The sequence below is a fragment of the Nesoenas mayeri genome, assembly GCF_963082525.1.
Source record: "Nesoenas mayeri genome assembly, chromosome: 2".
NCBI classification, from domain to species: domain Eukaryota; kingdom Metazoa; phylum Chordata; class Aves; order Columbiformes; family Columbidae; genus Nesoenas; species Nesoenas mayeri.
The window spans coordinates 74,818,147-74,834,401 of record NC_137543.1 but is presented as its reverse complement, the minus strand read 5'-3'; the positions used below and the strand labels follow the sequence as shown (position 1 = coordinate 74,834,401).

Genomic DNA, 16,255 nt, shown 5'->3' with positions numbered 1-16,255 from the left:
TGACAACTGAGAGACCTGTTTGTGTACCTCCTATGTATGAGGCAGCTGGGGAGGGCTGAGGGAACAGCAAGAGCTGCTAGATGGACTGAGTGTCTAAGAGCACTTATTGCAGGGATCCTCTGTGTGTGCAAGCACACCTGGACCAGAAGCTGGAGTGGGGCTGCAGCCTCGAGGGTTCAAATGCCCAGGTGCCAGCAGCTCAGTGGGGGAGGCTGGGATTTGGGTGCAGATGCTGGGCAGACTGGATGTCTGAGCATAGCTGCTGCGGGGATCCACATTATGTATATATACACATATGTATTCCCGGGAACAGACCATCCTGATCAACCAGGGAGGGAAACGGGATGAGGTCCTTGGTGCTGTTTGTGTATGTATGAGTGCTGCATGTGTTGGTCTGAGTGGCCAGCCATGTGCATTTACTATGTGCATGTTGAGTTGTGTGCCTACCAGCCCAGCCTTGCTGCCAGCTGGACCTGGGGCCATGGAGCTATGGCAACCTCACTTCAGTAGGGCTACTGGATTTGGCAACTCCCTAACATGACCGGGTAACATTTCTGTGGTTGTCTTTTATTTGAGAGCAGAGAGGTTAGTTTTGCTTTGGACCTTAAGTAGTTAAACTACCTCTCCATATCTCAGAAAAAATTACTGGGTAAATCAACAGCTACCTATGGAAAGAGTCCAAGTTTATTTACAGCATTTATAGCTAGAAGCCCACACAGGACCTCATTTTCCTTTCCTGAAAATCATGAATCCTCACGGAAGTCATAAGAGCTATTCTGATATAACTGCAAAAGCATCATGCTTTTGCAGGTGTAAGAAAATTGGTTTCTTCTTTCTGCCTTGTCTTGATGAGCCTTTTTCAGTGGGGGTGAAGGAAGGAAGCAGTCTTTGCTCCTCAGGAATGCAGAGTGCAACTGTGTACATATTTTGTGCAAAATGAAAGTGCTTTGGACAGGGATGTCACATAAGCCAAAGTGGAACATTTATGCCTACTGTATTTTTTAACCATATCACACACAGTTTTCTTTCCCAAAAGAATGCTTCCTACTATACTGTCCTTGAATTATTCTGTAGATTAAATATTTTTTTCTATGGGATGTGTGGGGGAAATGTCTTACAGAAGCTTTGTATAGCCTGAGAAAGGTTATTCCCTTCGCCCAAAGAGATGGATTAATTCATCTAGACATCAGAAAGCTTTTTGTGGAGATAAAACAGGTATGTTGTTATTTAATGTTTGTATATGAATTTGTATAAAACTGTAGAGGCTTATTTTGGGCAATAAAAAGTATTTCCTAAGTAGAGTATTTCACTTTTTATTCAGCAACATTTTGGTCCCTCTTTACTTTGTACTTTTTTATCTTTTGACATTTCATATTGAGGATTCATTTGAAGTATGAATTAAATCTGATCCTTCACTCTGAGTTCATTTTAAAAATGACAGTATATTCATTAAATTTTAGATGTTGATGAGCAATGCTTCCTATATATGCAATGATGTGCTTAAAATGTTTGAGAAGACCCTGAGACTTCCACAGGGCTCAGATGACATTGACATTTTAGCAATATATGTGTGCCCTGGCAATGGCTCAGAGGTGATGTTCAAGCTAAGTAACCAGGTCCAGTCACTAAATGAATCTGTAAGTATTTCTGAATTCTTTTCATGTTTAAAGCTTGCAGTACCTTACTTATATTACTATTACAAAACTAAATAAATTAGCAGGGGTTGTAGCTTACTACTTACTTAGTGTTTGCTATTAATAAGTGGAGGGTAGCTGATTGTTTAAACTGATCAAAATGTGATTGGAAACAAGGCACAAGTGGTCCTGCAGAGTCTCTTGGGTGGATATGACATTTTATACATACTAAGGAGCTGTGTCTTCCAGAAAAAAATGAGGTGGTTTGAAAGACTGCTCATTTAATCCATCTTATGTTGGATTTCAATATTATCTGTATTGCAAATTTAAGAAACAGGGCCAAAGTCTCAAGTGAGTTTCCATATTATTGGTTTCAAATATTGCTTTCTTTAATGCCGAAGATCCTGCTTCTACAGAAAGTAACTCAGGGACGACAGAGCCTGCCAGATTCAATAATGGAGGATTATTTGGGATGGCAAGAAATGGAAGAACAGCTAACAAAAAATTATGCTTATTATTGTGAAATTAATCAATCGCTAAGCACAGAGGCACCATCTGAGGAGGATGTCCATTTCAGCTCTTGTCAGGAACAGCTTCTCTTCTCACTGTATGTATCTTATATACCTTTTAATATGTAATGATCCTAACTGGTACCAACCTGGTTTAAGGTATTATAACCAGGAACTTAATAGATAAAAAGGTTAAACCCCTGGTTTTTCTTTTGATTACTACCCAGTGTTAACAATTTTCTATAAGCACAAACAGGAGGGTAAAGGTTGATTTTTTTTTTTTTTTTTAAATATATATATATATATATATATATATATATATATATATGATTTTTTTTTTTCTAATAGTAGTAGTATTAGTGGGGGAGGACAGGAAATAGGTTGATGTTAGGCAGGTGTCTAGGACTCTGAAAGCCTATTCTCCCTTTTTATCTTCTCATATCCAAACATCTTCTACAACCCCTTCCTGGTACACACCTTTCTGGCACTGTGCTGCTCAGGGTGCTTGGGAACTTCTGGGAGATACAGGAAAATGTTAAAGAAAGAGGAGTTAGAAAGTGCACTAGGAGGGGTATTGTGGCCTCATGTTGCTTTCTGAACACATCAAGTGATCATCGTTCCTTTATTTGGACAGAAAATCTATTAACCTTTTTAAGATTATTGTAATTTGCAAAGACTCGGTAATTCTACTGATTTCAAGCTTTGAAGATGTTAAATCAGAGTATATTAGAGTCAAGTCTGTATACCAGTTAAGTGCTTTGAAATGGGTTATGTTTTTATTATTCTTGCTTGGCAATGTAAACCATAAGACAACAGCACTTAATGTGAAGTTGCATTTATACTGGACAGATGTCCTAGGTCACAAACTTAAAACTCTATAGAAGATAACTATCTACTTATGCATACGAGAAACTTGACAGAAGAGTTTGTTATTAAAGCAGTAAAACTATTAGTTCTAAGTGTTCAAGAATCTGTCAGAAATTCTACAAGCTGCATTGGCGGAAGGGATTAAATCCACAAATATTAATAACATCTTAGGCACTAGAAATATATGTCCTTTTTTCTGTCCCTTTTGCTGTTGGTCAATGGTTGATTGCCTTCCCTTCCTCCATATTTCTAAATGACTATGAAATCACCAGAAGGACTGGTGATTACATTTCCCTTTTTGAGCATCAAAACCACTGGTCGAGCTAAAAGGCCCCTGGGAACAGAGGCTTGGATTTAAGTAACACTGAGGAGCAAGAAAGCTCAGTGTTATTTTTAGGTGAGGTGTTTTGTTGTTCTTTTGTTTGTGCTTCAGGGACAAAGCAATGATTTTTTCAATGCAAATGTGTATTTCAGGAGAAAAAGAAGCATTTCTTGTTATTTTTTTCAGTTTTAAAATGCTACTTTTTGAACCAAACCACTATTTTTTTCTTTTTTTTTTTTTTCTGCTGACAAACCTGTGTAGTAAATTCTAGTTGTTCTTAGAGTGATGTAATAGCTATGCTGCTGTTTTCTTTCACTGCCTGCCTCAGTTCTTACTTAAGTCAGTAGGACTATCTGTATGCATAATGTAGCAATAGAATTTAGCTAGAGATTTACACAGGAACAGCACATGTTCACACGGTAATTTGACTTTGAAAGAAATCACTGGTTTAATCATGGTAGCCTTGTTTTCTGTGCCATTTCAGAATTAATAATACACTTGAAGAAATTTTCTTTGCTTTTGAGGGAAACCCATACTGGAAGGATTTAACAACTTTTGTTAGTTGGATGTGCAAAGTAGCTCAATACATGAACGAGGAAGCAGGCTCAGGAGGTCAATCAGGTGAGGAAACAGCTACTGCACAGCACAAGCTTTGTTCTGATGGTTTTCTGTTTGGTTTAGAATCCGGAATTCCTTGGAAAGGGAAAAGGTGATGATTTTTACATCTCTGTTTGTGTTTGCATCAGCCTTAGCATTCACCAGCTGACCGAATCATTACTGATGAAAACTTATCATATACAGAGACTGACCACAGTAAATAGATGTGATTTTAGTGTCAGTTGGAAAATTTTTGGGTCAACTATTTCTACTGGCAAAATTCCAACTAGTTGAACTGAGTTGGACTCTTTATTTTTGCCATAGTATTCTGTCAGGAAGGTTTCTTAAGTCTAGGATATAAATGAGAGACCAGACTAGCTGGTCACCCAGTAGAGGCATTTCTAGGATTGTTTCATATTAAGCAAGGACTTAATGCTTGATTTCCTTCATCTCAGTTGTCCTGCGATATTCTGGATATCCTGAACCATCTGATGTTAGCTTTCTTGGAATGCACTAGTTTTTTATTATATGGGGAAAACTTTGAAATATGTGAGATTTATGCTGAGGAATGGGGCATCTTCCATTTCAGAACTCTTTCTCAGTAAATATTTGCATTACTGTTCTCAATGTTTTAGTGGAGCTACAAAGGTTCCTTCTGAATATGAGGAGAAACTTCTTTACTTTGAGGGTGCCAGAGCACTGGAACAGGCTGCCCAGAGAGGTGTCGAGTCTCCTTCTCTGGAGACATTCAAAACCCACCTGGACACATTCCTGTGCGATCTGCTCTGGGTGAACCTGCTTTAGCAGCTGGGTTGGACTAGGTGATCTCCAGAGGCCCGTTCCAACCCCAACCATTCTGTGATTCTGTGAAATCAGGGTGCAATATGGCCAAACCAAAAAACTCTTAAAAATTACCTTGTCTAATATCACCTATTTGTTTCCTTTGAGTATTCTCACCGTGCTCCAAATTCTTCTGGTTTTGACCACTTGTGTACTTGTATTTCCAGGTTCTGAAGGACTGAGGTTATTGATGATTTTTTTTTTTTTTTTAAATTTAAATCTAGTTCTTGGGACCTGTGAAGGATCTTGTTCTTGCTAAAGATCTGTTTTTCAGAACACACTTTTATTTTTTTTCCCTCTATTCTTTTTCTCTGTTGAGCTAATCAGAAATGTGCTGAATACCTCATCAGTAAGTGGAATGTATGCAAAAATAAGTTATACTTTTTAATCAAAGGATTGTGTTTTGGAAACAAACTGTTGAAATACGAATTGACTCTACAGGCTTTGTAATCTATTACAGTTCTAGATATTTCAGTTATCTGGGGAGTAATAGTGAATTTCACAAAACTGCTTTCCCTTTACTGAAATTCTAAGGAAGAAGAAATATTAAAGTTCATTTTGGTGCTGAGTACAGAACTAAGTGAGCTCTAGTATAACACTAATCTTATGTGAACTCGTTGTGCAGTTCATGTATAATTCAAAAGCTATCTTCCATTTTTCTTTTTTTTCCTCTCTTTTTTTTTTTTTTTTTTTTTTTCCCTGTAAGGAATTCTGTACGTAAAATACAGATGTGCCTTACTGATGTTTATTGACTGTACATTTTATTCCTTTAAATCATTCAGTAGAAATAACATCAAACACTTCAATAAAAAATGCATGTTTACTTCTTTTAAAATGTATGTAATATATTTCTCCTTCTGCATGCTCTATGAAATCTGATAGGACTTATTCAGGTTGTTTCAGTGGGAACGAGCAAGTTGTTCATACATGGGTTCACAAACCTTTTTTTAATCTGCCTCTTGATGTTGATTTTTTTTTTTTCCTCTACAGATAGTTCAGAAGCATCTCTGTGTTCTAGACAAGAGCTTAGTTTGGAGACCATCCTAGGTCATTATTTAGCATTTCTACAAGACCTACAAGATTATTCCTCAGTTGTTTCCTGGGCACGGTAAGGTTGAACTAGTCAGCATAATTTCTTTGTTTAACCATTTTCCAGAAATCCTTTATTCCACCTCCACTTTGGAATTTTTTAATTCTTGAACATAAATACACTGCTTCTTTTCACCAAATACCAGTTGTTTTTCCAGTATTACTGGAAAGGAATAGAATCCTGCAAAGAAAGATAAGTCTTTGTTGCTGTCATTCAGAAGCATTAAAGAACATCTCAATTTCTTGTAGTAACCAAAGTGGTAGACTCCTGATGGTTCCAATGTATTATTACAAGGGCTTCTTGTCACTAAGTTACTTGCATTATAGCTCTGCTAATGTTTAGATTAACAGTGAAACAGAAAACATGTAGTCATCACTCTGTTTAAAAAAAAGAAAAAATATCTCTTATCAAACAACTTTGGACTAATTATAGAATGCTGCCACTGCTATTAACTATTTGCTGTGCTATGCTGGTGGTTGTAGCTGTTAATAGATAAGAACAATATATAAGTTACATTTCTGACCTTTGAACTTTATTTCTAATTATACTGCTACTTAGCCCTCTGCTAAATCAATCTCTTTTTAACTTAGCAAATGGAAATAACCACTATCAATGTAATGAAAGATGAAGAATCAGAATTTTGTAAAAGGCACAATTTGAATATTTCCTCCACTGTTAAACAGGTTATGCCATGCTTTTCCTTCAATCAGAACTTGACAGAGCCTTTAGCAGCTTGATTAAAATGGGCTCTAGAAGCAAAGAACTCCTGGTTTGGATTTTCAAATAATAATAAAAAAAATCTTCAAAATTCACCAAGAATTAGAGGTTTTGGTCATTTTTTTATGCTTTCTATAACGTAAAAGAATGAGTCTTTGGAGCATAAAAGCTTTGCTCTTTTCAGCAGCTAAAAAAGTAATGTACTTAAATTAAAGGTGTTTGACTCTTTGTGGCTTACAAACCTGATTATAATTACGGATAAATGCACATATATTTAACCTAGCTGCCTACATTCGGGTTTTAATTTGTATGTAGCTGTGAGTTTTCAGTGAGTTTTGTCACATTTGTGAAAGCCTAAGTGATTATCATTCGTGTTATTTCAGGTCTTGTGCTGATTAATTTGTGACTGTTATTTAAATAATACTTGACATTTCTTTAAGTAAATAGAACCATATTATAAAATTATAAAATATATAGTTAGCCAATTCTTGTCTGCCATCTAGGTAACTAACTTAAAACCTCTCATGCTTCATTTTTCAGGATTTTGACATATTTCAAAGAGTTTTTGAAGAATGATGAAAACGTATGGATTTTTGGTGAAAAGGAAATGGATCATCTTTTTCATCTTCTAAAAGTCATAGAAGAAATTACAATGCTTGATTTCTCAGCTTCTTCAAACCAGTCTCTAATCAAAAATATCTTGAATAACACAATTTTATTTATGAAAAAATTTGCTGGGGGGAAGGAATTTGACACCAATTTCTCATTTGCAGTTTCTGAACTCCATAATGAGGTACAAAAAAATTTCCAGCCTCTTCAGAGATTAAGGATGAAAGAAGAGACAGAAGTTTTCTGGCATATAATAAAAATTGTATTCTATGAACTTAATTCTAGGCTCTCTCATTTGAGTCAAGTGGAAGAGGACAAGGTACTGCAGACCTTATATAGAATTTTATCTTCTGTTACAGAAAATAAAATCCTTAATAGAAGTATGCTATTGCTCCAAAATATCCTGGCTGATTTGCCAGAGTTAAATAATGATTTGATCCATCTAAAACACTTAAGTGAAAACTTCCTCAGGAATCTCCATGGGGTTGGACCCGTGACTGATGATCATGTCAATGTGTCGTTCAGCACAACTCATGGAGTCAGTAACACCTCTTTTTTGTTACTCTCAAATGAAACTTTATTCTATAAAGTGCAAGAAATAGGGGAAATTGTGCACAATTTCTTCAAAAACTTCCAAAAATTAAACAGTACTACTGTGGCCTCACTTGTTCCGATACTTTTCTCTCTGTATCAGAATGATGATCTGCTCTTAAATATTGCGAGCAATAGCACTCTGTTAACGTTTCTTTATGAGACTTCAAAAGAGATTTCATCTTTTCAAGTATGGCATAATTTCCAAGATAAGGAGCAAGTTTTTGATTTTCTGTCTGAAACTTTTGATCTTCTCTGGAACGTCACCAGTAAGTCTCTCTGCGAAAAGTTACCAATCATTTACAACTACACAGAATTTCAGGCCCAGTCTCTTGCACATAAAGGAACAAAAGAGATGCAAGTTGTTTATAACACTCTGACCAGCCTTAAAACTTTGTTTATAGATGAAGAGCTCCAAACAGAGGCCTTTTGTTATTTGGAACAGTTTCTTGATATCTCCTCAGAATGCCTGGTTAATAATGGGTGCATTGATTTTTATCTGTCAAACATTACTTCTGTAGATGATTCATCAGAAGTTTACAACTTATTTCTGCTTCCATTGGACAGCGTTCTGTCTAATATAACAGACTTGGGAGATAAGGTAAGTGTGCCTTATGCTTTGCACTGCACTTTTACATGGCTTCAAACCTGGACAGAGATTTTTGAAGAAGCATCCAAAATCTTAAATTTGAATTCAACCTTTTTTGTCTGTCTAAGAAGTGATTTGGCAAATCTCTCTGAAAGTCTTTTGACTGCAACTCATATCCAACTCTGCAATAATACAGCTATGGTTATTGCTGAAGCTACAAAAGCAGCAATGAATTTATTAAAAATAATATTTGAAGAAGGTGATGATTTAAATGACTGGAAAGATTTTGAAGCTTTCCTTGCTAATCTTCAAAGTGTATTTAACAACGAAGTTGATGTCACAAGCTCGCTTAAAGGTAAAAATTTAGAAAGTCTGTTAGAAATTATGGAAGTCATGATAACTGAATTACAAAAATCTGTGCTGAAGGTTGCCAATAAAGAGTTTTTGAATTCTTGGCTTGATACTTTCATCTCAGGAGGATCTAAGGGAGAAGATAGGGGTGCTAGTGTATTTTCCATTGGAAATTCCCTTTCTACTATTCTTAAGCTCTCCCAAATGGAGCTTGGATTTATTATCACTGAGATAAAAGACGTAACTGCTTTTTTAAAAAGTGTGTCTGAAGGCAAATACATGGTTTGTATCAGCATTTTCCAGAACATTACCCAACTTATTTTGGACAATACTCTGAAAGACATAAGCCATTCACAAACAAATTTTTCATCTCATCTTAATAACTTTCTAAACTCTCATAGTGCAGTGGATGAAGCAGAGGTTTGTAACAGATGGATACATGGATTAAGTAATCTCAGTGAAAAATACAAGTCACCTTCCCATCTTGAAAGTGCAAAACATATTTTATTTCTGATGAAATCTCTGGGAAACATGGAGACAGATGCTAAACTAATGAGCATGGTGGACTTCATTAATTTGATTTTTAATTTGATACTTCCTGAATGTTCCCTAACTGGTTATGATGTGATTTGTGCAAATGTTTATTTCAATATTATAGCAAAAGCTTTAAAATCTATTCTACCTGAATTTTATGTAAAAGATAACATTAGTGTGCTTGAATTTATTTTTACACTTTTAAATAACTCTGGAGGGCAAATACAAATGCTTGTCAATGATTTACTGGAGCACTCGCAGTATACACCAAATAAGACCCATTTTAGTCAGTCACACCATGGATTTAACAGGACATCAAGGATGTTTCTTAATCCTTTTCACCATGATCGTCTTTCATCACTAGAACTTTTGACAGAAATTCAAACTCTTCTGAAAAATAAAACTTTTGAAATCCAAGAAGACATCTCCTCTCATTTGGATATTGAGATCAAACCTCTCATGAATGGGAAAAATACCAGTTTGTTGATGGAGTTCTTTCAAGATGTGATTAGTAAACTTGACTCAAACTTGCCAGATGAACAAAAAAATATTCTCCAGAAACTGATAGAAACAGTAGCTCTGAATTTTGAACTGGTAAGGAAAGCACTTGAAATTTTCAAGTCTTCTAATATTACTGCATTTCTGTTTAGAGATGATAGAGAGTTTCTAAATAATATGGTAGCCCTGGTACAAAATATGAGGAACATGGACGTTGAGTTCTTGATAAGCCAGTTCAAACAAGTTCAGAGGAGCCTAGATAACTTCTTTACAAATATCAAACCTTTGTATACTGAAAACTCTGAGTTAGGAATGTTAGCAGACTGGTGGGATGCATTTGAGAACAATTTGTGTAGTTGGAACCTGACTGGCTTATGGCTAATAACACGACTTTTTGAACAAGATGAACTCTATGATGTAGAAGAGATGGTCCTTCTCCTCTTTGATGTGGTCAGCCTTACAGAAAGATTAGCTCATGAAAACATCACAGAAGCACTGACTGAAGTATATGCTTTTGCACTGACTCAGGAAGAAAAAATGCCAGTGTTTACTGAAGAGGAGTTTTCCAATCAAGTAGAAAGTCTTCTAATGTTACTGGAGACACTGACAGATATGTCTAATGAATCTGCAGAGGTCTCAATTTGTTTTTCTGCAGCATTCTGCTGGATTCTCACAACATCAACACCTCAAAGTGATCCCGCTTTTAAACCCTGTGACTTTGTGCATAGCAATTCTACGCGTAGTTACAGTGTGGTCATCAAGTTCATTAAGGAGCTCAAGCTTATTACTCTGGAGGACAGTTCCTCATGCACTATGGAAGACTTTCAGATGGATATCACTCATAATCTGACTTGCTTTTTTAATCAGATCAAAGAATGGAACTCTATTCTTTTGAAGTTTTCTGAGCTCCATCATGTGAATGGCTCAGTTCTCAAAGAGCTGCTAGATTTTTGGAATGAACTCTCCCTCTATGCTTTGCCACTGCAGGAGAATAATACGTACTCAATCAACTGCTCTTCCACACCAAAGAGTCAAGTGGCTTTACAAATCTTGGAAACACTGGGCAGTATGCCAGTGGCAGAAATGGAGATGGCCAAAGGTGTTCTTGAACAGCTGGTGGGGCTTTATGGTGGTCTAAATTTGAGCAGACATTCAAGAACATCACTTACAAAGACTGTTCTTACTAATGTTAAGAATATGACCAGTGAAGTTTCTGGACTCCTGGATACAGAAGCTGTCCATTCTTTTCTTTCTGCAATTCAACCTTTAATGACACTGTCTTCCGTTGGAAACCAGACTTACACAATACTTATGATACTATCAGCTTTAAATGGAAACAGTAATATATCAGATAACTTTAAGAACTTCTGGTTTCCTGTAGTTACAAGCATAGAAGATTTATTGGTGAATTTTGATGTTAGACACTTACTTGCAGTGATAGATCAAGAGTTTAAATTACTAAGGTTAGCCACTGGGCAGTCCTCTTCAATGGCTCTTGATGTTTTAATACAGCAGTTTAATACATCATCTGTAGATGCTATGTTAAGAAGTTTTGAAGACATACTAGAGATTGTGAACAGCTCTCTATGTGAGTGTAACAACAAAAATTATTCTAAAATAATGCGTGCTCTAATTCTCCTTATGGCTAATGAAAATTCATCAAGTGATTTACTGCTCGTTGTCAAAGACGTCATTGAATTTCTGGAACTATTCCAAAAAAAGTCTAAGGAAGATTATTCTGGCATATTTTTTGGTGATGGTCATCTCAGCAGAGAAAAAATGAATAATACTCATACTGCTAGTTCAGTTTTGATAAACAGTCTCCTTCATATAATTGCTGATCTTGCTGCTATAGAAGAAGATCTGCATACAGACAATATTGGGCTTCAGATAGTTGACTTCATTGATGCATTTTTTGATAACTCACAATATAGAGAAGTTTCTACTCAGTCCCAAAACAGAACTCTGGAGATCATGCAAAAGACCTTGCAAATGGTATTTCAGTCTACCACAGAACATGATAGGAACAAAATAACCTTCTTATTAAAGGATTTGCATAAGGATGTAACGGCAGAAATGAGGTGAGTGATTTCTATGTACCCATTTTGACAGTATGCTGGCAATGACAGAAGGGGTCTTTGTTGTAAACAGCTCAATCAAAACTTTTATTAAGTTAACTAGTGTTTCATTTCAGATTTGTGCTTTTGAGTACAGCAGTATTTTGTATAAACTTGTATTGTTCAGAAAAAACATATTTGATATCACATTACGTTGTGTGCATCAGGTTATTGATATGTTTAGTCATCTGTGTTGATACTCAAAGTGATTTCTTTGAAATTATTATAGAACCAAATATTTGAAGATACTAGTGTTTTAAAATCCTCGCAGGTTTGAACACTGAAACCACAGTTACTGGTGGACAACAGTTATTTTGGCTACAAAGCTAAATAATAAGGAATGCTTGGGACTAATGTTTTGTGGTGTGAGGTTTTTTATTTTTTTCTTTCCTCCTTTCTGTTTCCAAATGTGGATATACTGGATTTGAAATGTCTTTAACTTAAATTTGCTGATGACTTATGCAAACAAGATGACCCTTTTGGGGCTATGTCTATAGTGTTAAATTGTTCAGCTTAGCAAATACACTTTCTGAAGGAATCTTGAGATCAAGATCAGGTATTTTTGCCAGATTACTCAAATCAAATGTAATCCAGCAGCAGAGGAAACTCTGCTTCAGTAAGATGTTTGCTGACAACTTCTTTAATGGAAGTACTTCTAGACTGAAATTGCTGCATTTAAATAACACTCATTGAGTGAATCTCACAAGATGGTTACTCAAAGTATATACTGTGGGTTCTCAGTGTTTCTAGAGCCATTATGGTTTTGCTTATTTTGCTAAGGTACTTTCTAGCAGTCCTAAGGTCTTAAGAAAGCTCATGACTTGCTACCTTGATGACGAAAACCTGTTTGTATTAACTTACCCTCCCGCACCACCCCTCATGGAATTATTATGTTCTGATTTTGGAATAGTTCAGACAAACATAACTGTTAGTACTGAAATCCTTATATGGTCCATTGAAGATTGCAACTCTGCATAGTCACTCGTTAAAAATTTTCTGTGGTACCCTTGTTATGAAAATAATACTTTTTTATTAATCTTACTACAGAGCATCTAAAATCTGCAAGATTCTTCAGAAACATTTACATCCTGCTGATGTTCTACTGTTGCAGAAGTTGCAGTTTACCATTTTGAGTGTTCTTAAAATCTTTTCAGGTTGGTTACCACAGTAGTAACTGTGTGGGTGTTAGTACTGTAATGTTAAGGCTTTACTCTGAGCAACCTTTTATCAATTTGGGTGATGTCAAAGCAGGCACGTATACTGATGCTTGGAAATTAAACCAACAGAGACACAGAAAAAAATTCGAGGCAGATTGCAAAAAGGAATGATTTCTTTCTGAAGTGGTCATGTTTATTAAAAACCTCAGTGAAAGCAGGAGGTCTTGCAGTTCCTCTTCTCTCATTTTTAGCTTTCTGCTCTTTCTCTTCCTGGACTTACTCTGACACACCAGAACTCATCCCTTTTTTTGATTTGACTCACAAACCCAGCAGAAGACTGTATACACATTTGGGTTCTGTCTTTTCTTTTTTTTTTTTTAATCAGATATTTTTCTTTTGAGATAGTGAACTGAGTCAAGTCACAGAAGTTTTTTTTGATGAGCCAGAGTTGGCACAAGGCAGCATCAGCATGTCACTGACAGAAAGGAAAAATTCAGCAAGTGGCACCTCCCACTTCTGGCCATGTTGAGCCATTGGAGTGGCTAACTGTAGCTGAATAACTTCACCTTCAACAAATAGTTCAAATTTTTATATGTTGGGCTTATTTTATTTCTCGTATGTCAGCCCTCAAGATGAGCCCTTTAAGAAAGGCTCTGTATTGACCTATGGATGTAATTTCATATTATGTCTTTTTTGGGGAAACCAAAACCTTTTCTTTTCAAACTTCATATTTTGACCCAACTATGCCTAGAATTGTTTGCAAAGAGCAATTAAGAGGCATTAACATGTTCTAGAGCAAGGCATAAGTTTCCTAATGTCTTACGGCAACTTTATTTCCAAAGAGAACAGAAGATGTGATTCACAACCTGGTTCTGAGTATCTTCTCCACTGTTCTGTGACTGATGTAGTTCCCAAAGAGTAAAACAGTAGTAATGTAATAATGTTGAGTCCAGAATGAGTGATACTGAAAATATGTGCCAGGTACCTGGGATCTTTCTTTGATCTCTAAAGAACAGTCTATTGATTGTGAGAACTGAGATTACTAATTTTTTATCATTCTTATTTCAATACTCTGGTCACCAGGGAGGTTTCATAATGTTTCATTCAATACAGAAAACATTATGAAACCTAATGAAAAAAGCTGAAAACTGCTGGACTTGGTTTGCATTACTGAGTTGCATTGTATTACTTCTGTGAGCAAGATCAAGGTTTGCTTTTTTTAGAAGCAGTGGTGAATGTTTATTGTTCTTCCTTCTTGACTTATGAACCAAACATAAGGAAGGAAACATGGGGGAAAAACCTAACTTAATCCTTCCATAAACCAGATGTCAACTGTCAAGCCAAACTCCTTCCCTGCTATCCCATGTGCAAGCCCACTACAGACAGGGGAATGGAGCTTTTTTCCACGGATATGGAGGCTGCAAGCTTGGATGTAGAGACTTGCTTCATTAGGTGATTTGGTGATAAATACACCCTATATGGGTTCTTTATTCCTAGATATGCAAAATGCCTATGTGATGCTGTTTCCCTCACTGTGCAGCTGGGGTTTGAAAGTCACTCACTGGAGGGTTAGTAATGTCCTGATATCTCTACAGGGAAATAGGGTCAGGGGAGTCTGCCCAAGGAGAAGGTATATATGGTTAATTTACAGAGCTTCCCGAAGTTATGCTTTTTGCTCATGAAGAGCAAAAATGAAGTTTTCTTCTCTGGTTCTGTAGCAGGTATTGCTGTTCTTGTTATTGATCGGGAAAGTGTAGCGGAGAAGAGTAATGAAAATTGAATCAAATGAGCCCTTCTTGCCCTCTGCAATGATAAATAAATTTAGCCAGAAATATTCCTCAGTGCCTTAACACATCAGACTTTCTTTGCTTTTAAAAACTTTTCTGTCCTGTATTATTTGGTTATCTTTTCATCTGATTGCAGTAATTTATTTCTTTTTTTTTTTTCTTTTAACTCATTAAGCCTGGACATTTTCTCTTACAGAAGAACCAGTTGTCACTGGCAACCTTTTCTGTGTTGTTACAAAGTGTAAAGATGGATTAACGAGTCACTTACTCCTCTCTGTCATTGAAGGAATTACTCTGGTTCAAGATCATTATCAGGTCTGAGTGGTTTCCACACCTACAAGTGTTTTTTACACATGTGTTAAAGTTTGGAACCTAATGGAAATTTCTTCTTTTATTTTATTTTATTTTTTTTTTCCTACTGCCTGAATGATGAGTCTCCACAGTGATTATACAAAGCTGAGGTTTGTATGGGTGTAGCCATGATGATTTTGATGGCGATACCCAGAAGGAATTCCTTAAATTAACATTAGTGAACTTTAAATAGAAAGCTTTAAATAGAACTAGAATTACTAGAGTGACTATAACTAGAAAAACTAAATTGCCATTCAATACCAAAGAGCAGCCAATTTTTAACTCCTTTAAATTTTGTGATACTGCTAATTTCATGAATCAGACTACATTTACATGTTTAAATCTTCACAGAAACAGCTGTGAAATCAAGCTAGATACAAATAAAGTTCTTGGCCAGAGTTATTCAAGCTAAAATAGCAATTGTGGTTACCAGTTGAGGTCCATCTCTTTTTCTTTAACTGTGCGTGGAATTACCAGCAGGAGAGAGTAACATTCGGCATTTAGAGACTCATTCGGAGTTGAAAGCAGTCCTTTAGGTAATGCACACGTGTGCACACAGACAAAATACTGACATCGTGCTTTTACTACAGATTTTGCCTCATTTTTATGAAACTGGTCTGCTAGTTTGCTGTTCATATCAGCAAAATGTCCAGGTAGACAATGTTTTAAGTGAAACAGAGGTCAGAGGCATCACTCATATCAAAGTAGACTTTTGCAGAACAAATGCATTTCTGTAGTCTCCATCCTTCTGTTTACCTACTTACTCAAATATTAAAAAAAACCCTTGCAAAATTAGAAATGTGAATATTCAGGAGAAAAGATCAAACTGACTATTACACAATGCATAATGTCAAAAAACCTTTGGGTATGACTATCTAGATATTTTGTTTTTCCGAATGGAAACTTATGTTTAGAACATTTTTTTTTTTGAAAAAAAGAGAAAAATGGTGAGTCTAAAATAAAAATAATAAAAAAGTTCATTTTACTTTGAAACTAAATTTCAAGTGAAAATGTTGTCATTTCTGTTAATGGATGAATCTCTTTGATACACTAGGTCAAATTCACAAATACTTTTGGTTGTTTCTAAAACTCAAA

The 16,255-nt window shown here is 35.9% G+C and overlaps 1 protein-coding gene across 1 annotated transcript in view; it reads left to right on the top strand.

The window, feature by feature from the left end:
* Positions 1-16,255, top strand: part of ABCA13 (ATP binding cassette subfamily A member 13) — a gene marked incomplete at both ends in the record, with an annotated part of 166,975 nt that overhangs the window by 12,494 nt on the left and 138,226 nt on the right. Inside the window, 3 exons of the mRNA XM_080364158.1 lie at positions 1,461-1,637; positions 2,036-2,241; positions 7,117-11,829. Of these exons, the coding sequence (XP_080220284.1) occupies positions 1,461-1,637; positions 2,036-2,241; positions 7,117-11,829 (5,096 nt within the window). The remainder of the gene's footprint in view (positions 1-1,460; positions 1,638-2,035; positions 2,242-7,116; positions 11,830-16,255) is intronic.